Source organism: Pangasianodon hypophthalmus, chromosome 13 (genome assembly GCF_027358585.1).
Source record: "Pangasianodon hypophthalmus isolate fPanHyp1 chromosome 13, fPanHyp1.pri, whole genome shotgun sequence".
In the NCBI taxonomy this organism is placed as follows: domain Eukaryota; kingdom Metazoa; phylum Chordata; class Actinopteri; order Siluriformes; family Pangasiidae; genus Pangasianodon; species Pangasianodon hypophthalmus.
Window position 1 is genome coordinate 19,930,982 of NC_069722.1, and position 16,885 is coordinate 19,947,866.

General features: G+C 40.6%; 1 protein-coding gene across 1 annotated transcript; it reads left to right on the forward strand.

Moving 5' to 3' along the window:
* The first annotated feature begins 793 nt into the window (after window positions 1–793).
* LOC113528548 (serine/threonine-protein kinase 32B) lies at window positions 794–16,868 on the forward strand. Its single transcript, XM_026917158.3, has 12 exons — window positions 794–1,066; window positions 7,368–7,423; window positions 8,916–9,067; window positions 11,051–11,224; window positions 11,487–11,524; window positions 12,428–12,517; window positions 12,602–12,705; window positions 13,183–13,299; window positions 13,388–13,513; window positions 13,871–13,987; window positions 14,078–14,142; window positions 14,339–16,868. Exons 1-12 carry the CDS (start codon window positions 1,003–1,005, stop codon window positions 14,448–14,450), a joined length of 1,215 nt encoding a protein of 404 aa, XP_026772959.2. The 5' UTR covers window positions 794–1,002; the 3' UTR covers window positions 14,451–16,868.
* The last annotated feature ends 17 nt before the right edge of the window (window positions 16,869–16,885 follow it).

Below are 16,885 nucleotides of genomic sequence, written 5' to 3' on the forward strand. Positions count from 1 at the left end.
TTCTGTTATGAAGACAGATTGGGGAATGTAGGTGCAGATTTTGGCTTTTATTTAAAAAAAATAGCCAAGGTAAACAAACCAAAAGGGCTAGGTAATACTCAAAATGATAAACAGGCAATGAATCAGGTGTTCAGCAATATAGGTATGAATCAGTCTTGGGTAAGTGGGTAAACAAACTAGCTTAGAAAGAAATGAACAAAAGGCTTAGTAATGTCAAAAAGCCAGAAATGCAGGAGCACTACTAAGAAGAACATGGAAGTGTTTGTGCAATGAGCCCTTTGGAGTTCGCTTGACAGGATGTTAGAGGCGCAAAAATGACTGTAATCAAATAATCTCATCTCTAGAAACCTGAATATTTCTCATAAAAATTAAGTTAATGTTTAACTGTATAACAAAGATTTCCGTTTAAATGCTCGTCCTATATTCACTAGTTCTATGAGTAATGTATTTGATGTATTTAATGGAATATAGCACTTTGTTTTTAAAAAATGATATGCAGTGAGGGAAAACTTGACATGTGACATAACATGCAGTAACAAAAGATTTTAGTATGTGAACAAGTGATGGTGTTATGGGTCATGAAGCATGTGCAGAAAACCAAGCTCTAGTCATAAAAGCTAATAAAGATAATTGTTTATATGCTCCTGGCATATATATATACTCACTCCCTTCCCCCTTCCTTTCTGTTTCTCTAGTCTTTCCCCACCCCTGGCTCTTCCTCTTTCTGACTCATCCTGTAAACCCTCTCTCTCTCTCTCTCTCTCTCTCTCTCTCTCTCTGAGTGAAGGCAGGTTTCTCTCAGAGTGTAAATGTCCAGTGCAAGCAGCAGTTCGCTCTGTAATGGATCTATAATGGATGTGTGATGGCTGTATGATGACTGTATGATGAAAGTATGATGGCTGTATGACTGATGTGTGAATACGATGCAGATGTGATGTAAATGTTGTCCTGCACCGTGGGATGTTGGTTCCCACCGTAAGGGAAGTCCTGCGCATGGGCTGAATGCACCAGAATATGGGCGTGAGTCAGACACGCGAGTTGCCGGTGTTTGATCAAGATGAAGACGGTAAGGAGCTAGACTGACCACATGCACATACATACACACACACACACACACATCACTACTAATTTGAGGAGGTACTGTGATGTGACTGTAATGTTAGAGCAGCATCACTCTGTAGGGAGCCTGAGTGGAGTCAGTTAAGTTATAGGAACCAGTTACAACTGTTTGTGTTTGTGTGTGTGTGTGTGTGTGTGTGTGTCACAGAGAGAGAGAGAGAGAGAGAGAGAGAGAGATTCACTGTACATGTTTTCTCTGTTATTGTAGTCTCTGACTTGTTTATTTTCCTTTAATATTTCAGATACAGAGTTAGAAAAATAAATAGAGAATTAGAAAGAGAAACATATATAACATAAACATATATAAATTGTATTTCCCCATTGTGAATGCAAAAGTGTATGCCCACTGAGTGAGCATGTGTGTGTGTGTGTGTGTGTGTGTGTGTGTGTGTGTGTGTGTGAGGGCTGACTGGCTCTGACTGAAAGCTGATGAACCACGCTCTACCTTGATTTTGTCATACCAGCTCTCATGCCCTGACATTTACTTGCACCCAAACACAAACACACACACACACACACACACAGAGCTTTCCACTTTTCCACGCATCCGTGTGTCCAACTGAATAGATCAGTGTGACCTGATGACAATAGTTACAGGGATACAAACTCCAATTCTGCTCAACTTCCCTGGGGCTCAGAGATTTGTCAGTATTACACATCAACCAGGTTGTCACTCTGATACAAAATGTTTGTTACTCCTTACGGCTACCTTTCAGGAGCCTTTAACAAAGTCAGTCACAAGACGCTGTCCATCCTCATGAGGCTTGGTATTAGTGGTAGAGCATGGCAGTGATTTGCTACATCTGCTCCATGCAGACTCTCCACTGGTGGCCCAAAAGGATCAGTACTGGGCTTTCTTCTGTTCTCTCTCTATACCCACTCTTTCAGTGAGGTAATATCTTTTGAAAATATCTTTTAAAATCCCCATATCTTTTGATTTTTTGATCCGGACAACTCTTGGCTCACACCATCTGGCAACACACGCAACCTTGGGGTAGTTCTGGACAACCAGCTATACTTCTCTCCTCATACTGCTAACCTCACTAGGTCATATTATACAACATCAGGAGGATCCAGCCATTTCTAGCTAACGTGGCCACTGAGGCACTTGTTAAGTCTGTGGTCATTTTGAGATTGGACTACTGCAACTCACTCCTGGCTGGTCTGCCCCTGCCTGCCATCTGACCCTCCATAATCTAACTGCACCTCCCCAGGTCCTCCCAAACCACCCCATTGCAATGCTTGCTCCACTGGCTTCCTGTAGCCCACATTAGATTTAAAACACTGATGTGAACCAGCACCAACTTACCTTAATGCACCTATCACACCCCATTATGCACAACATGCCCTCCGACCCTCTAGCATGGCTCAACTAGAAACACTATTTCACAAGGTAAGGAAGAGATGCATCAAGGCTCTTCTCTGTCATGGCACCCAGGTGGTGGAATGAACTCCCCTGGTTTTCTGAACAGCTGAGTCACTGGCTGTTTTCAAACGAAGACTAAAGACCACTTCACCAAGCACTTGAATTAGCTCTATGTTAATCTATTTTTTTAATCATCCTTGTCTCGTGTTGTCTTTTTATACTATACTAACCTCCCCAATTCAGATTTATTTAGGCTGATGGTACACGTAGTCCCTGACCTAGTGAACTAGCCTGAGGATCTGTTTTTGCTAGAGACTACAAAGCACTTCTGTAAGTCACTCTGGATAAGGACATCTGCTAAATGCTATAAATGTAAATGTTTATTCCCTCTTGGATAGAAGTATGGTAAATGTAAACCCAATGGTTCAGAACGAAGGGTTCTACTTACTTTACATACTTTCTTGTTCAGACGGACAGAAGTTTCTGCCTAAGTCTAGGACTAAATTGGTTCCTAAAAGCCTTCTCTTTCCATATACTAAGCCACAGAACTAGATCACGTCCACTGATCTGGGCAACTCCTACTTCCATGTGAATCAATCAAAAAATAGAAGACTGCAAGCTAGCAGTCCAGGAAACACTACTGAATGCAAGAGTGGGTCTTATATGCCATTTGGTGTATTTGGTTGCTGACTGGACATGATACACTGCTCAGTTCCCAAAATACTAACTTCCTGGTAGCATCCTACTGTACTATATAGATTGGACAGCAGTCATCCTCAGACATACTATTCTGCTGACAGGGAGGAAAGATATGAGAGGCTGTCTTATCCAAACAGAGATTGGCCAGCTAGGTGGTGGATGCCCAGCCCCTACTGTGGCATACCACTCTACAAAGAGTGTCCCCTCCTCGTGGGCATTACTTAGAGGTATGCCACACCAGGTTGTTACTTCACCACTGCTACCAGGGTATCACCATGCAGGTTCTTCAGGTTCCACAAAATTAACCTCACCCCTATGGACATCATCTCTGCATACCATTCCAGCTTGCCCTAAGATGTGTCAGTTCCTCATATAATTGTGCCATGTATATAATTGTGGCATGATTCTCATGATCACACTGGCAGTTAGAAAGGGTGAAACTGAATGCTAGTGCTGTATGTAACTGTTGAACCTGGTGAGAGAGGTTTGTAGGGAAATATCATACATGACTTTGTGACTTTGTTGGACAGTCTTGGCATGCTTGCGTATGTGCACAAGAAGGTATCTCTGTGAATTGTGCCGCTCCTGGTGGTTATCCGACATTCATAGAACCACAGTTATATATGTAACTAGCTTTCCTCCAGTTTGAGAGGCCACAACCCACTCTTTTGTTTCTGTAGGAAAAGAAATTTCTTTTTTGCCTAGAGCTTCTTTTCAGATTCACTGAACTGAACTGACTTTTTCACCTAGCACCTTTTTATTTGCTTTTTTTCTGACTGCTGCTTTAATCATTTCTGCATGGCTGCGTGTCAGACAGACCATCACCACCCATGCAGGCAAACAAGAACCACTCACTCTCCAACATTATCAACCGCTGCAAGCTTGCCTGGTAACCTTCCATAACTCTCTGGCCAAGATCATCCTCCAAGGCACAGTAGAGGGAAAGTGCTGCAGGGGCTGCCAGCACAAATACTGGCAGGACAATACCAAAGAATGGACTGGCCAAAGTCCAACTGCCCTTCTACCAGCTGCCAAAGACAGGGTACATCAGAGAGTCTTGATTGCCACTTCCATCCTGGCACACCCACAACAACGGTCAACTGACTGATGATGATGATGATGATGATGATGGCTGCATGATATGAAATATTAACTAAAATATTGTTTTGTGATTTTTTTACTAAAAAATTTTGTGATAATTTTTGCTGCATCTAGCAATTATTTTTGGTTTTTTTGTGCTCCGTAGTATTCAGATTTTATTTATTTTATTATTTTTTAAATTATTCATTTATTTTAATGACTATATTTAAACTTTAACAGTTTTGTTAATTGTAATAAGGAACATTTTTATATGTACATAATAATGTGCCCATTGTTATGTTAATACGTTTTGATTATTTTTATTGTGATACATATTATCACATATACACAAATGAAAGAAAAAATATATATATATGAATTGTCTTACTAAGGTGTTCGGCCAACACAAGCCACCAGAAGAGCTTCAATGCACCTTGGCATTGATTTTACAAGCCTCTGTAACCATATTGGAGGAACGAACTCCATCGTTCCTCAAACATCATTGATGATGATGAAGTTGGTGGTGGTGGTGATGGTGGTGGTCTAACACATTACTCCAAACTCTCCCATAGGTGTTCAGTTTGGTTGAGCCCTGGTGACTGTAGAGACTATAGCACCAGATTTACATCATTTCCTTCCTCATCAAACCATCCAGTGTGCCCTCATGCCCTGTAGATGGGGGCTGGGTCATCCTGGAAGAGACCACTTCCATCAGAATAGAAATCTTTCATTATAGGATAAAGATGATCAGTCAGAAATGTATTGCAATGATATTCAGTGACCCTTCCCTTTAACAAGTGTACCTGAACCATGCCAGCAAAATGTCCCCTACAGAATAACAGAGCCACCTTTATTTCTTTCATTTGTCATACGTCTGTATGTGTTAATGGTGTGGTCTTTGTTATTTGGAGCAAGACTGAGAGCATGTTTTGGGACTGGTTAAAGGTTCATTGCATCTTACATGTAGAATATTTATACATTTGCATATTAATTTTGTCTTCTGCCTGATCAGGCTGTCAGATATCATGATTAATAAAAATTCATTTTTATTGTGTTGGTTACTCACCGTCTCTCTTCAAGCTGCCCCTCCCTGTATCTCTCTCTCTCTCTCTCTCTCTCTCTCTCTCACGCACACACACACCCTCTGTCTTTCCCTCTCTGTGTCTGTCTTTCTCATTTTGTTACTTAGTGTCACTCTTTTCCTCTCGCTCTATCCTGTTCCTTCTCTCTTGCTTATCTCGGTCTCTTTCTCTCCTGCTTTTTTGTCCTTTTTGGTGTGCTCCTTTCATCCTGTCTCAGGGGTTGGAGCTTTTGTGCTGAACTGCTCACAGAGCACATCTAAGCTTAAATCACATTAATTATTCACACACACACACACACGCACGCACACACACACGGACAAGGAGCTGTTTATCGTTCATAAATATTAGATTTCCATTTTCCTTTTTCTCTCTGACCTTTGGACTGTTTAATAATGTATACAGTATATTCTTATGTAAAACATATGCGTGCCTGTCCCATCATAGTGGGGTGTGTTCCAAAAGCATGTGCTGAAGGGTTTGTCCACAAAGTCTTATCTTGTTATTTTATTATTTGTTTAACTGTGAGCCTGCTGGTCTATGACTGGACACTATAATTGAAAGTGCTGGACACTAAAATATATTACAGTGTATCATTATTATTATTATTATTATTATTATTATTATTATTATTATTATTATTAAGGTACAGTTTAGTATCCTTTTCACTGAGAATGTAGAGTCTTAGAGAGTGTCCCACCCTCTCCACCAACAGACACAATCCCTGGAAAACCTTGAATGGAATAAATGGGAAGAATCGGCTTTCCAGATATGAACTATAGTGCTCAGCAGACTGGTCCAGAGGTTAATGACCACTTTCTACTTCATCAGACCTGAGGAAATATGTTTTTGAGAGGTTCTGACTTGTCAACCGATGGCATGGGCAAGCTGCCAGACAAAACCTGGTTGACCCAAACATGCAGGATGACTCTGTCTGGAATCATTTCAGCTCCCACTTCTAAGAAAGCTTCTCTCGTGTCTTGGAGGAGAGAAGATACATGGAGTCCGAACAGAGCGGAAAAAAAAGAAGACCCAAGCTAGTGAAACTCTTGACTAGAAACCCTACATTCCAGAAGAAAATGCAAAATCCAGAATAGTGGACCATAGGGAGCATGAATGGTTGCTAATCCAGTGTACTGAGCTTGGAGAGGGTTCATAATCATGTCTGCCAAAGTATTCAGTTGGAGGTGCTTCAGGAATAAGAGGTGTCAGGGCCACAACTTCAAGGATGTACACTTAATAATGTGGATTACATATGGCCAAAATATTTTTTTTCTGTAGGGTGGCTGGAAATATTCTCTGTGATACAGGGAGGAGCTCAACAATCCTGAAGGAGCTCAGGTAGAGCTTGTGGTTCTCTGCAATGATAGGAGCCAAGTGAGGCATCTGATAAGCATGGGTGTCATTAAGGGTATAAGGTGTTGGCTGCTAGATAAGTGTGAACTAAATGATAAGCGTGAAATAAATGATGAGGGTATATATTTACCAGTGCTTTAGCTAAATCTAGCTATCTAAATGCAGCGCAGTATCATCAATTCACTGCATAAAACATTAATGTTGAAAATGTGATTGTGTAAACCCCCTGCCAGTGCAGAGACGAGGCTGCATGAAGTGTATAACAAACACTATAACAAGCCTTTAACTTTAGCTGGATAAAGATAGGGGCTGCTTCTGCATGTTCAAGAATGTGAATTTGTCAGGGTTATGTAGTGAATTTGTGGGACTCACTTAAGAAATGATACCACTGCAAATAAGGATTGCACCTACAGCTAGAGATTTACCTGTCAGGACAGGACACTGGTAGGAGACCCTGGTATCAGCCCAGGATTTGCTGTAGGGGTTATATCTCCTGGCTGACCTGGGAATGCCCAGCGATCCACAGAAAGAGCTGGAAGAAGTAGATAGGGACAGATGGCTGGGCTTCCGTGGCTCTCGCTGTTGCCACGGCAGTCCTGAGATCTAAGATCTAAATATTTAGATTATAATATTAATAATATTATCTGTGATGTTCTTCTTTTTCACAGTGAACTTTGACCACTTCCAGATTCTCAGGGCCATCGGGAAAGGGAGTTTTGGTAAGGTAAGAACACATGCACACACAAGCACAAGCACACACACACACACACACACACACACACATGACAGGCTGTAACATTAAAATGCCCATGTGCGCCTTTCTCAGTTTCTGGCTGACATTTAATAGAAATGTCAAACTTAATTGCAGACAATTAACGCCATTATCTTCTTACACCAACCGTTTCTCTCTCCTTTTTCTATTACTGTAAACGAATGAACCTGAAGTTCAAGTCTCCATCTGAAAAAGATAAAAACTTAAGTCATCAGACAACACACACTCAGGCTGCTTTGTTTCCACAATCACATTCTACTCCAGTGAAAACGTCCTGCCTTACATATGTATTCACTCCCTTGAACTTTTCCACATATCGTACTCTTATAACCTGGAAATGAATTGGATTTAATTCAGATTTTATCATTTGATTTACAAAATATTGTGCAAATATTGTTTTATTGTGACACAAAGGTTAATTAAACAAAATGCATATATTTGTATTCACCCCTCTGGATCAACTGCACTTTGACTGAATTTAAAGCTGCATACATACGGCTCCATCCATCTTGCCCTCAACCCTGACCAGTTTCTCAGTCACTGCTGATGAGAAGCATTACTACATGATGGTACCACCACCATACTTCGCCACAATTCACTTTTTTTTTTTTTTCCAAATCCTCTGGTTGCCATGTGAATAGCTTCTCCTATCTGAGCTGTGGATCTCTCCAGCTCCTTCAGAGTTACCCTTGGTCTCTTGGTTGCTTTTTTGACTAATGCCCTCCTTACCCAGTCACTGACCATTGGTAGATGGCCTCTTCTAGGCAGACTCATGATTGTGCCATATTCTTTCCATTTTTTAATAATGGACTTAATGGTGCTCCATGGGATGTTCAAAGTTTTTTATAACCAATCCCTGAGTGATACTTTTCCAGAACGTCTTGGACTTGTCTTAATTATTTGTTTGGGAATAAACTGAATTGAATATTCTCTACCAATTTCTGGGGCCTTCCAGGAACTGGTTTAATTGCACAAAGCTGGACTCCATTCAACTCCATTCAACTAATTATGTGACTTCTGATGGCAACTGGTTGAATCAGAGCTAATTCAGGGGTTTCACAACAATGGGAGTGAATAATTATGCAGTCTTACCTTTCATGTTTTTATTTTTATAAATACTTTTACAAACTATATTGATTTTCCCCCACTAAAATATTATGGGCTATATCATGTAGTTTCATGGTATATAATCCCAATTAAGTCCAATTCAGTTGCAGGTTGTAACACTACAAAATGTGGAAAAGTTCAAGCAGGTGAGTACTTATGCAGGACACTATAAGTCTCTGAAGTGAACACACTCACAAGGATAATTTCCGTCAATCAAGGTCTACACCAACAGCTATTATTTTGTCTGTAGAAAGTTGTACAGACAGATAAATATCTGGAAATATCTGTCTCTGTGTACATCATCAATAAAGAACCTGTTCATCAATCTGTGCTGCAGGTGTGTATAGTGCAGAAGCGTGACACAAGGAAGCTGTACGCGATGAAGTACATGAATAAATACGCGTGTGTGGAGCGTGACGAGGTGAGGCACGTATGCAGGGAGCTGCAAATCCTGCAGGAGATACAGCACCCATTTCTTGTCAACCTGTGGTGAGTGATGCACACATACACACTTAAATACACTCTCTACACACAAACAGACCTAAAAGTAGGACAGCATATTATATTCGGCACTTATATAAGAACACATATGAGTGTTTGTGCAGCAGAGCAGTCTGTGTGTGTAGTGTGCTCTTTAGACAAGCACAATGTCCTTATGCACATTAGACAGCAGCTGCAGCAGTCTGTGTGTGTGTGTGTGTGTGTGTGTGTTTAGCCCTGCAGGAGTAATTGGTCTTCTTTTTTTGGAACCAAGACAGAATAATACAGAGTGAGTCACTTTACCCCCTTGTGTCAGTTTATGTGTGTGTGTGTGTGTGTGTGTGTGTGTGTAAAGCCTGAACTGCACAAAATAAAAGATTACTGGTGTATTTCTGGAAGGATTCATTTTCACTGTTTGGTGCTGTTTGGTTTATTTGATATTAAAAGTGTTTTTTTTTTTTTGCATTCAATGCCAAAACTTACTACTTCTGTATTCTGTTTGCTGTTAGATTTAAAACTCCCCATTTTCTTCTCCAGTCATTTATAGCTTACCCTTAAACCTCACTACTAGCAGGTCCTTTAAAACTACACATTTACAAGGCCAGATTTCTGTGAACTCTCACTATTGTAGGGTAGACGAGTGGGCTTGTGTGAGACAGACCGGCACATAGATGCGTTTTGACAGCGTGTAAATCTAATAAGCCCATGCACCCATTGCATATAGATGACACGGCTCACATCTAAGGCCAGCCCACAACTTTTAAAGAACATGCTAGTAATAGAACATTACTTTTGTTATGTTACAGAAATGATCAAAATAGGTGGTAATGCTGATTAAGACTGCTGATTATTTTTCTCATCTTTCTCTATCCACTTCTCCTCTTAAATCATTGTCTCCACTGTAACACGCACAGACACACCCACACCCACATGCTGGGTTTTAGAGGGGCTTGATAGCCTGTATTGATGCTCTTGGAGGTTCCCGGGAGGTGCTGCCATGGCAACACATGACCATCTCTGCCAAAGAGCATGATGGGATGTTTTCCTTATTGCACACAAAGTGTGTGTGTGTGTGTGTGTGTGTTTAAGAGCAATGACAGAAATAGCGACATGAAGCTTCTCTGACCTGCTTAGTGACCTCTATTGTCTCTGATGTATAAGAAGCAAAAATCAAGTAAAATTAGAATAAAATTTGTTGAGAAGGAGCGTGTGATAATTAGAGGAAGTGTGTGATGGTGAGAGTGAGTATGTGATGGTCAAAATGCTCAGAAATCAGTTTTTTTTTTGTATAGCCTAGCGCTTTTAACGATCGATGTGTTTAATAGATGCTTTTAACAGAAGAAGTGTGTACCAGTGTAGAATAGGATCTGAAAGAAGCATGATTTTCATTTGTGTAATTTTGTGAAACACTGCATTCCAAGTCACATTTAGAAATTAGACCTACAATTTGACACTATTTTGCATTATCCGTACAATTATCAATGTTATTTTGTGTTTTTTATGATGTTATACTACTGTATTTACTCTATTTGTTATAATTACTGATTATAGTGATAATCAATCTTTTTTTTTTGCAAAATTTATGCACACTCTGACCAGATGTGAGTTTAATTGTACAGATACGTCAAAATGAAATGACAATGAATAAAGAATGGTAGAATTTGAAGAAAGATGGTACAATTTGCATATGCTTGTTTTCTCATCAAATTTGACCATACAGGACATCAATGAATAAGGGCAATTGCCTCTAGCATGAGGATTTATGTCACATTAGTACAAACCAGTGAGGACTGTTGCATGTCATCTTTTGATGATGTTTCTGGAACACTAACATGAATTCTGTTTCTGGATGGAGCCATAAAATGGCCAAAATTTTAGATTTGTTTAGAAGAAACACAGCTCTGAATTTATGACTTCACACTGCACTATGTGTGAAGTCGAAATGTAAGGTTTGTGTAACTTTTCTGTAAGGGTGTCTCTGTCCATGCACAGGTACTCATTCCAGGATGAAGAGGACATGTTTATGGTAGTGGATCTGTTACTGGGTGGAGATCTGCGCTACCACCTGCAGCAGAATGTCCAGTTTAAAGAGGAGATAGTAAAACTATACATCTGTGAGCTAGCATTGGCACTCGGCTACCTACAGTCCTGCCACATCATCCACCGGTGAGTCCCATATCACAGACACAAAAATCAGCAATGACATCATCGCTGTGCTTATTTTATCGCGACCCAGTCGCAGATATGATTTAACTTACTATCATAAACTCCATCTCAGCATCACACATTGCCTCTTGCCTTCATACTCTCTCTCTCAGAAAAATCACACACAGGTTGGAGGAATAAATGCAACATAGATCACTTAAGTGTGTTTTATCCTGACTGTGTGGTTGAATACTAATCCTAACACTCTATTCTTCATCTGCAGTGACATAAAACCAGATAACATTCTGCTGGATGAGCATGGTAGGCCTTCAACCCTTAACCCTTAAACTCTAACCTTAAACCCTTAACCTTTAACCTATAATTCATGCCACAATGTGAACACTGTAGTTTTTTTTTTCACTCTAATTCCTAATTTAAAATGGAAGCATATCTGCTTCCATTATGCTAGCATTGTTGTTTTGATTTGCCTAATAATGACTCTTTTAGCTTAGTTTCAGTGCTTAGCTAAACACTGTTTACCTTAGCTTCATCTGGTTGATTAGCTTCATCTTTTCGGTTAGCCTGTTTTTTTTATTTGAACATCACTGTTTAGGTTAGCCTGAACTTTTGAGGTTAGTTTGTTTTGATTTTAAGTTTGCTTGATCACAGATAGCAAACTGACATTGGGCCAACATCAGCCATTCTGTTGGGCCAACACTGGTGGCCCAATGTAATTTTGTCTATTGGGCCAACACTGGGACACCAAAACCGACAGATTTCAGCTACTTTTAAATCCACCTTGCCAACGTTGGCACAATGTCAACCATTCCTTTGGGTCAATGTTGGGTGTTAACAATGGCCCAATATTAGCAAGGTTGTTATGAAAAATATGCCTTTGCTAATGTTTAGCCATCATCGGAATCTTTTAAGTTAGCTTCATCTTAGATTAACCTGATGTTTTGGGCTACTGTTAAATCCCCCTTGCCAATGTTGGCACAGTGTCAGCCATTCCTTTGGGTCAACATTGGGATCTTTTAAGTTAGCTTCATCTTAGGTTAACCCGATGTTTCGGGCTAGCCTGTTATTTTAGGTTAGCTTTAGTGGCTGCCATAATGGTTAGCATTTATTCACCCTATTTTGCATTATTGGAGTTGAACTTTTTTTTTGTTTTTATCTCCCCTTTTAACATTTTCTGTGTGTGTGTGTGTGTGTGTATATATGTAGGTCATGTCCACATCACAGATTTTAACGTTGCCACATTACTAAAGGACTCAGCAAGGGCTTCATCTATGGCAGGAACCAAACCGTATATGGGTGAAGATCACCTCTCACACTGGGTTGTGTTTATCACACAGGGTCTCGCCACTTATCACTTACCAGTGTTTGCATTTTTTACAGCCCCAGAGATGTTCCAGTCATTTGTAGATGGTGGTCCTGGTTACTCTTATTCTGTGGACTGGTGGGCTTTGGGCATCACGGCATATGAGCTCTTACGAGGATGGGTACTGTATGTTTAATACTGCACCACACATTTTAACGCATTATGTTAAAATGGGTGTAGTGGAACCTGGGGTTGTAACCAATATTCAATAAATTCAATAATCAAAAGATGACATCACTGGTGTAATTGATTCTGTTACTGCATGTGATTTTCTGTGAACTCTACACACTCAACTCGCTATCATCATACTACCCACCGCTGTGTGTTACATCTGCTTTATCAGCACAGCATAATCAGTAAATCTCATTTCTCACAGCAGGTTTTTGTCTGGCTGATTAATCTCTCTGTCTTTGTTGCTCTCTCCAGATGCAGATATAGCTCTTTATCTATAATCTCCATGTCTATAGATCTAATTGTATATATACACTGACAAATAGAGAGAGTGTTCTATGCCAAGGTGCATTGAAGCTGTTCAGCTGTTCAACTAAGAAGTCTCTCTCTCTCTCTCTCTCCCTCTCTCTCTCTCTCTCTCTCTCAGAGGCCATATGATATCCACTCCAGCACAACCACTGAGGATGTCATCAGCATGTTCCGCTGTGAACGTGTACGGTATTCATCCTCCTGGTCTAATGCCACGGTGGCTTTGCTGCGCCTGGTGAGGGGCATTATGGAAAATGGAGATATGTAAGAAGGTCTTCACTTATTTAGTACAGCTATAAACATTTGTGTGTATATTTGCGTAGCTGCTCAATAAAGACCCAGAGATTCGGCTGTCGTGTGTATCGGACCTTCAGCGCCTTCCGTACCTGGCGGATATGAACTGGGATGCTGTGCTGGAGAAAAGGGTTTCACCAGGATTTATCCCCAACGTGAGACACCACACATACACACACAACTCTCATTAAAGGGGACAAGTGCCTTTTTAGTATGTGGATGGGAGCTCAATCAATTTTTCACTAACCACCTCTTCCAAATCCTCAGTCACCTAAGTAGCCTAATACATTTTTACATTATTATTGCAGTAACTAATATGATCAATAAAGTTACATTTTGAAATGCTAACATAATGTGGAAGTGATTTCACACACTGACCTACAACACACATCCTAGCAAGCTTTGTGTGTAAACCTAAAGTGCCTGGAGTGCCTGGAATGATCTTTCCTTATTAAAATGCACATCTCTGTCTGTCTTTTTTTTCTGTTTCTCTCCCCCTGTCTGTCTCTTAGAGAGGACGTCTGAACTGTGACCCGGTGTTTGAGTTAGAAGAAATGATTCTGGAGTCTAAGCCACTGCACAAAAAGAAAAAACGACTGGCCAAGAGCAAACACACCAACAAATCACTGGTATATATATATATATACACACACACTTATACAAATATCTAATCACAGTGTCATAATTGTGTGTGTGTGTGTGTGTGTGTGTGTGTCCAGCCACCCCACATGCAGCAGCGTCTAGAAACCGTCAGAAAGGAGTTTGTCATCTTCAACAGAGACAAGTGAGTACTGACAGAGACTTTATAAGTTGAGACAGTCCACTGCTTAAAATATGCATGAGGCAGATGCAATGCTCAATATACCAGGTCTATTATGTAAATAAATTTTAATCACTCTATATCAATTTCCGTCTCTCTCTCTCTCTCTCTCTCTCTCTCTCTCTCTCTCTGTCTGTCTGTTTCTTTCTCCCTGTCTCAGGTTGCAGAAGCAGAGTGACAGTGCAAAGAAAGGATCTTCACTAAAAAGACAGGACAAACTGCAGGAAGGGCATAGCAACAACGACAACAGCCACACTGTCAAAGCAAAATGAAAACACACGCAGACTTGGTGAAAACATTGAGTCCAGATTCACTCTGAACAACACCTTGACGTCCTTCTACAGCACCATCCTTCATACACACCCACTTAGCAGAACACGCAGCACAAAACCAGACCCTTTGCCTTACTACAATGACTGTGTATGTGTGTGTTTTTATTTTTTAAAAATGACTGAACGATTGCTATTTGGTAGCTTTCAGCCGAATAGCATTAGCAACTATTAGCATTTATTAGTGTCCTGCAGCATTCCGTCTGATTATGCAGTTCATGTCTCTGTTACTGTGTAAATGATGTGTTTATAATACATTATAATATGTATGTATAATTGCATTTTTTTTTGCATGTTCCCATGTTTACGTTTTTTAAAGAATGAAATCACTTGTCTAGAGGCAAAACCATTTGATTACTACCTGTTTTGATTCATTTTAGCCTTCCAAAAAACAACATTAATTATGTATTATAAAATGATCGTGTTTTGACTTTAAACATGGATAGAGAATTTTGAAGAGAATAAGTGGGGAAATAACCACTGAAATTGATAATTAGTGCTATCAGTGGCCAAAACCATACCTTAAGCTTCCATTTCCCATTTTTATTTTTGACATAATATGTTCACAAGGGGACACTATCAGTGTTTACAATATAGCTTTGAAATCGGTATGAAAACCAGACGTTGATATCACCAGCACTACTCCTGATTCAACGTTACCAAGCTAACATTACGTTAAATGGGCAACTCAACCGGCAGGTACACGTCCATAGCTACTAATACAAAGGGTGAATTTGAAAAACATCAATGAAATTTGTTGAATGCAATCCAATTAGTAAGAACTAACATAAAAATATTTTTTTACTATTTAAGTATTTCCTTGTGTTCCTGGTAAAGGGTTAAGAGTCCTAATGCTATGCATTAAAAAGCTGCCAGTCCCTCATCTCCTAGGCTGAATGTTGGTTTCAAGAAACAAACTTTCAACTATTACCTTACTATGTCCAACTGCCAGTCATGAGCACTACCCAGTACTGAAGACTATGCCAGTGAGCGGGCTGACCCTGCAAGTGACTGCCTTCCGAACTGCTGGACACAAGTGCTTAACATGGAAAGCAAGACACAAAGTGATCATCCACTCCTGGCAAAGTGTTTCCTCAGATGTGGTGGCCACCTATACTATCCTGTCAGGCAATGAGAATGCAATAATCCAACTGCTGCATACCCATTAGCTGCGTGGACATCCAACAACATCATCTCACAAACCTGGGACCCCTTCCATTGGCCTGGCCTTGGCATGCAAGTATGGAACTTCTGTAAACAATGCCCTGTCTACCAGTACACCTTGTCCCAGAAATAACCACCGGCTCCCCTTATGCCTTTCCCAGGGGCCTTACAGACTGCTGGATATGGCTAAAGAGGCTTGGGAACAGTGGCCTTCCTCCTCCTGATGGGTGATTTAATCACACTCAGCAGATGCAGAAACACACAGGCAACATCATGCCAGATCACAGCCGGGAGACCCAGTGCACACAAAAGCAGACCTACAACCTTGATGCCCAGCCTTGAAGTTGAGGACCCTGAGGTTCTGTAACAATTTCAAGAGGCACAATAAGAACTCAGAGTTGGCATCTACCCAATGCCACTGGTGAATGAATAAATCAGAAGGCTGGGGTGGTACACTTCTAACATGGACCTTACCCTTGGCTATTGCCATATCCCCTTGTGCCAAAATCTAACCCCAAAACAGGTTTTTCCATGCCCAGTGGATTCTGACAGTACTGGGTTCTGCCAGAAAGAGCAGAGAGGGCTGGGACAGGTTCAGTCCACTTTTTAAGGAGTTGACATGATAAACTTCTGCAACCTTCCAGCAGTTCCTGGACATTGTGCTGTATCCCAACCACTGCTGTAGTGCAGCCTACCTTGTTGTTGCTGCCAGTCAATCAAAGACCTGGGCAGAGCATCTCATGTACCTCCAGAAAGATGCCCTGTGTGTGTGGCTATACTATAAATGAAAGAAGTGTCACTTAGGGCTGGCTGAAGCACAGTACCTCAGACACAGTGGAGAGCACTGTCTAACACATTGGTGCAAAGTCGTCCATAGGTGTTCAATTTTGTTGAGAGAGGCCATACTCATCAAACCAATCAGTGACTCCTCATGCCCTGTGGATGGGGGCATTTGTTTCCATTTTTTTTAGTTTTGTTAGTTTTTGGGATTTCATTATTATCTACATTCTCTTCCTAGCTCCAGTGCAAACTGGAGACATGGTATACATATTGATTTTTTCCCCAAACTGTTCGTCAAATAATTTTTGATGATGACATTTTGAAAGCAACTGGATCAATAAAATTAGTGGGGAAGAGGTGATGTGGTTAAGGTGAAAAGCAGATCTGTTTCAACTTAAACCAATGGCTAAAATTACACATTAAATTGTAACCTA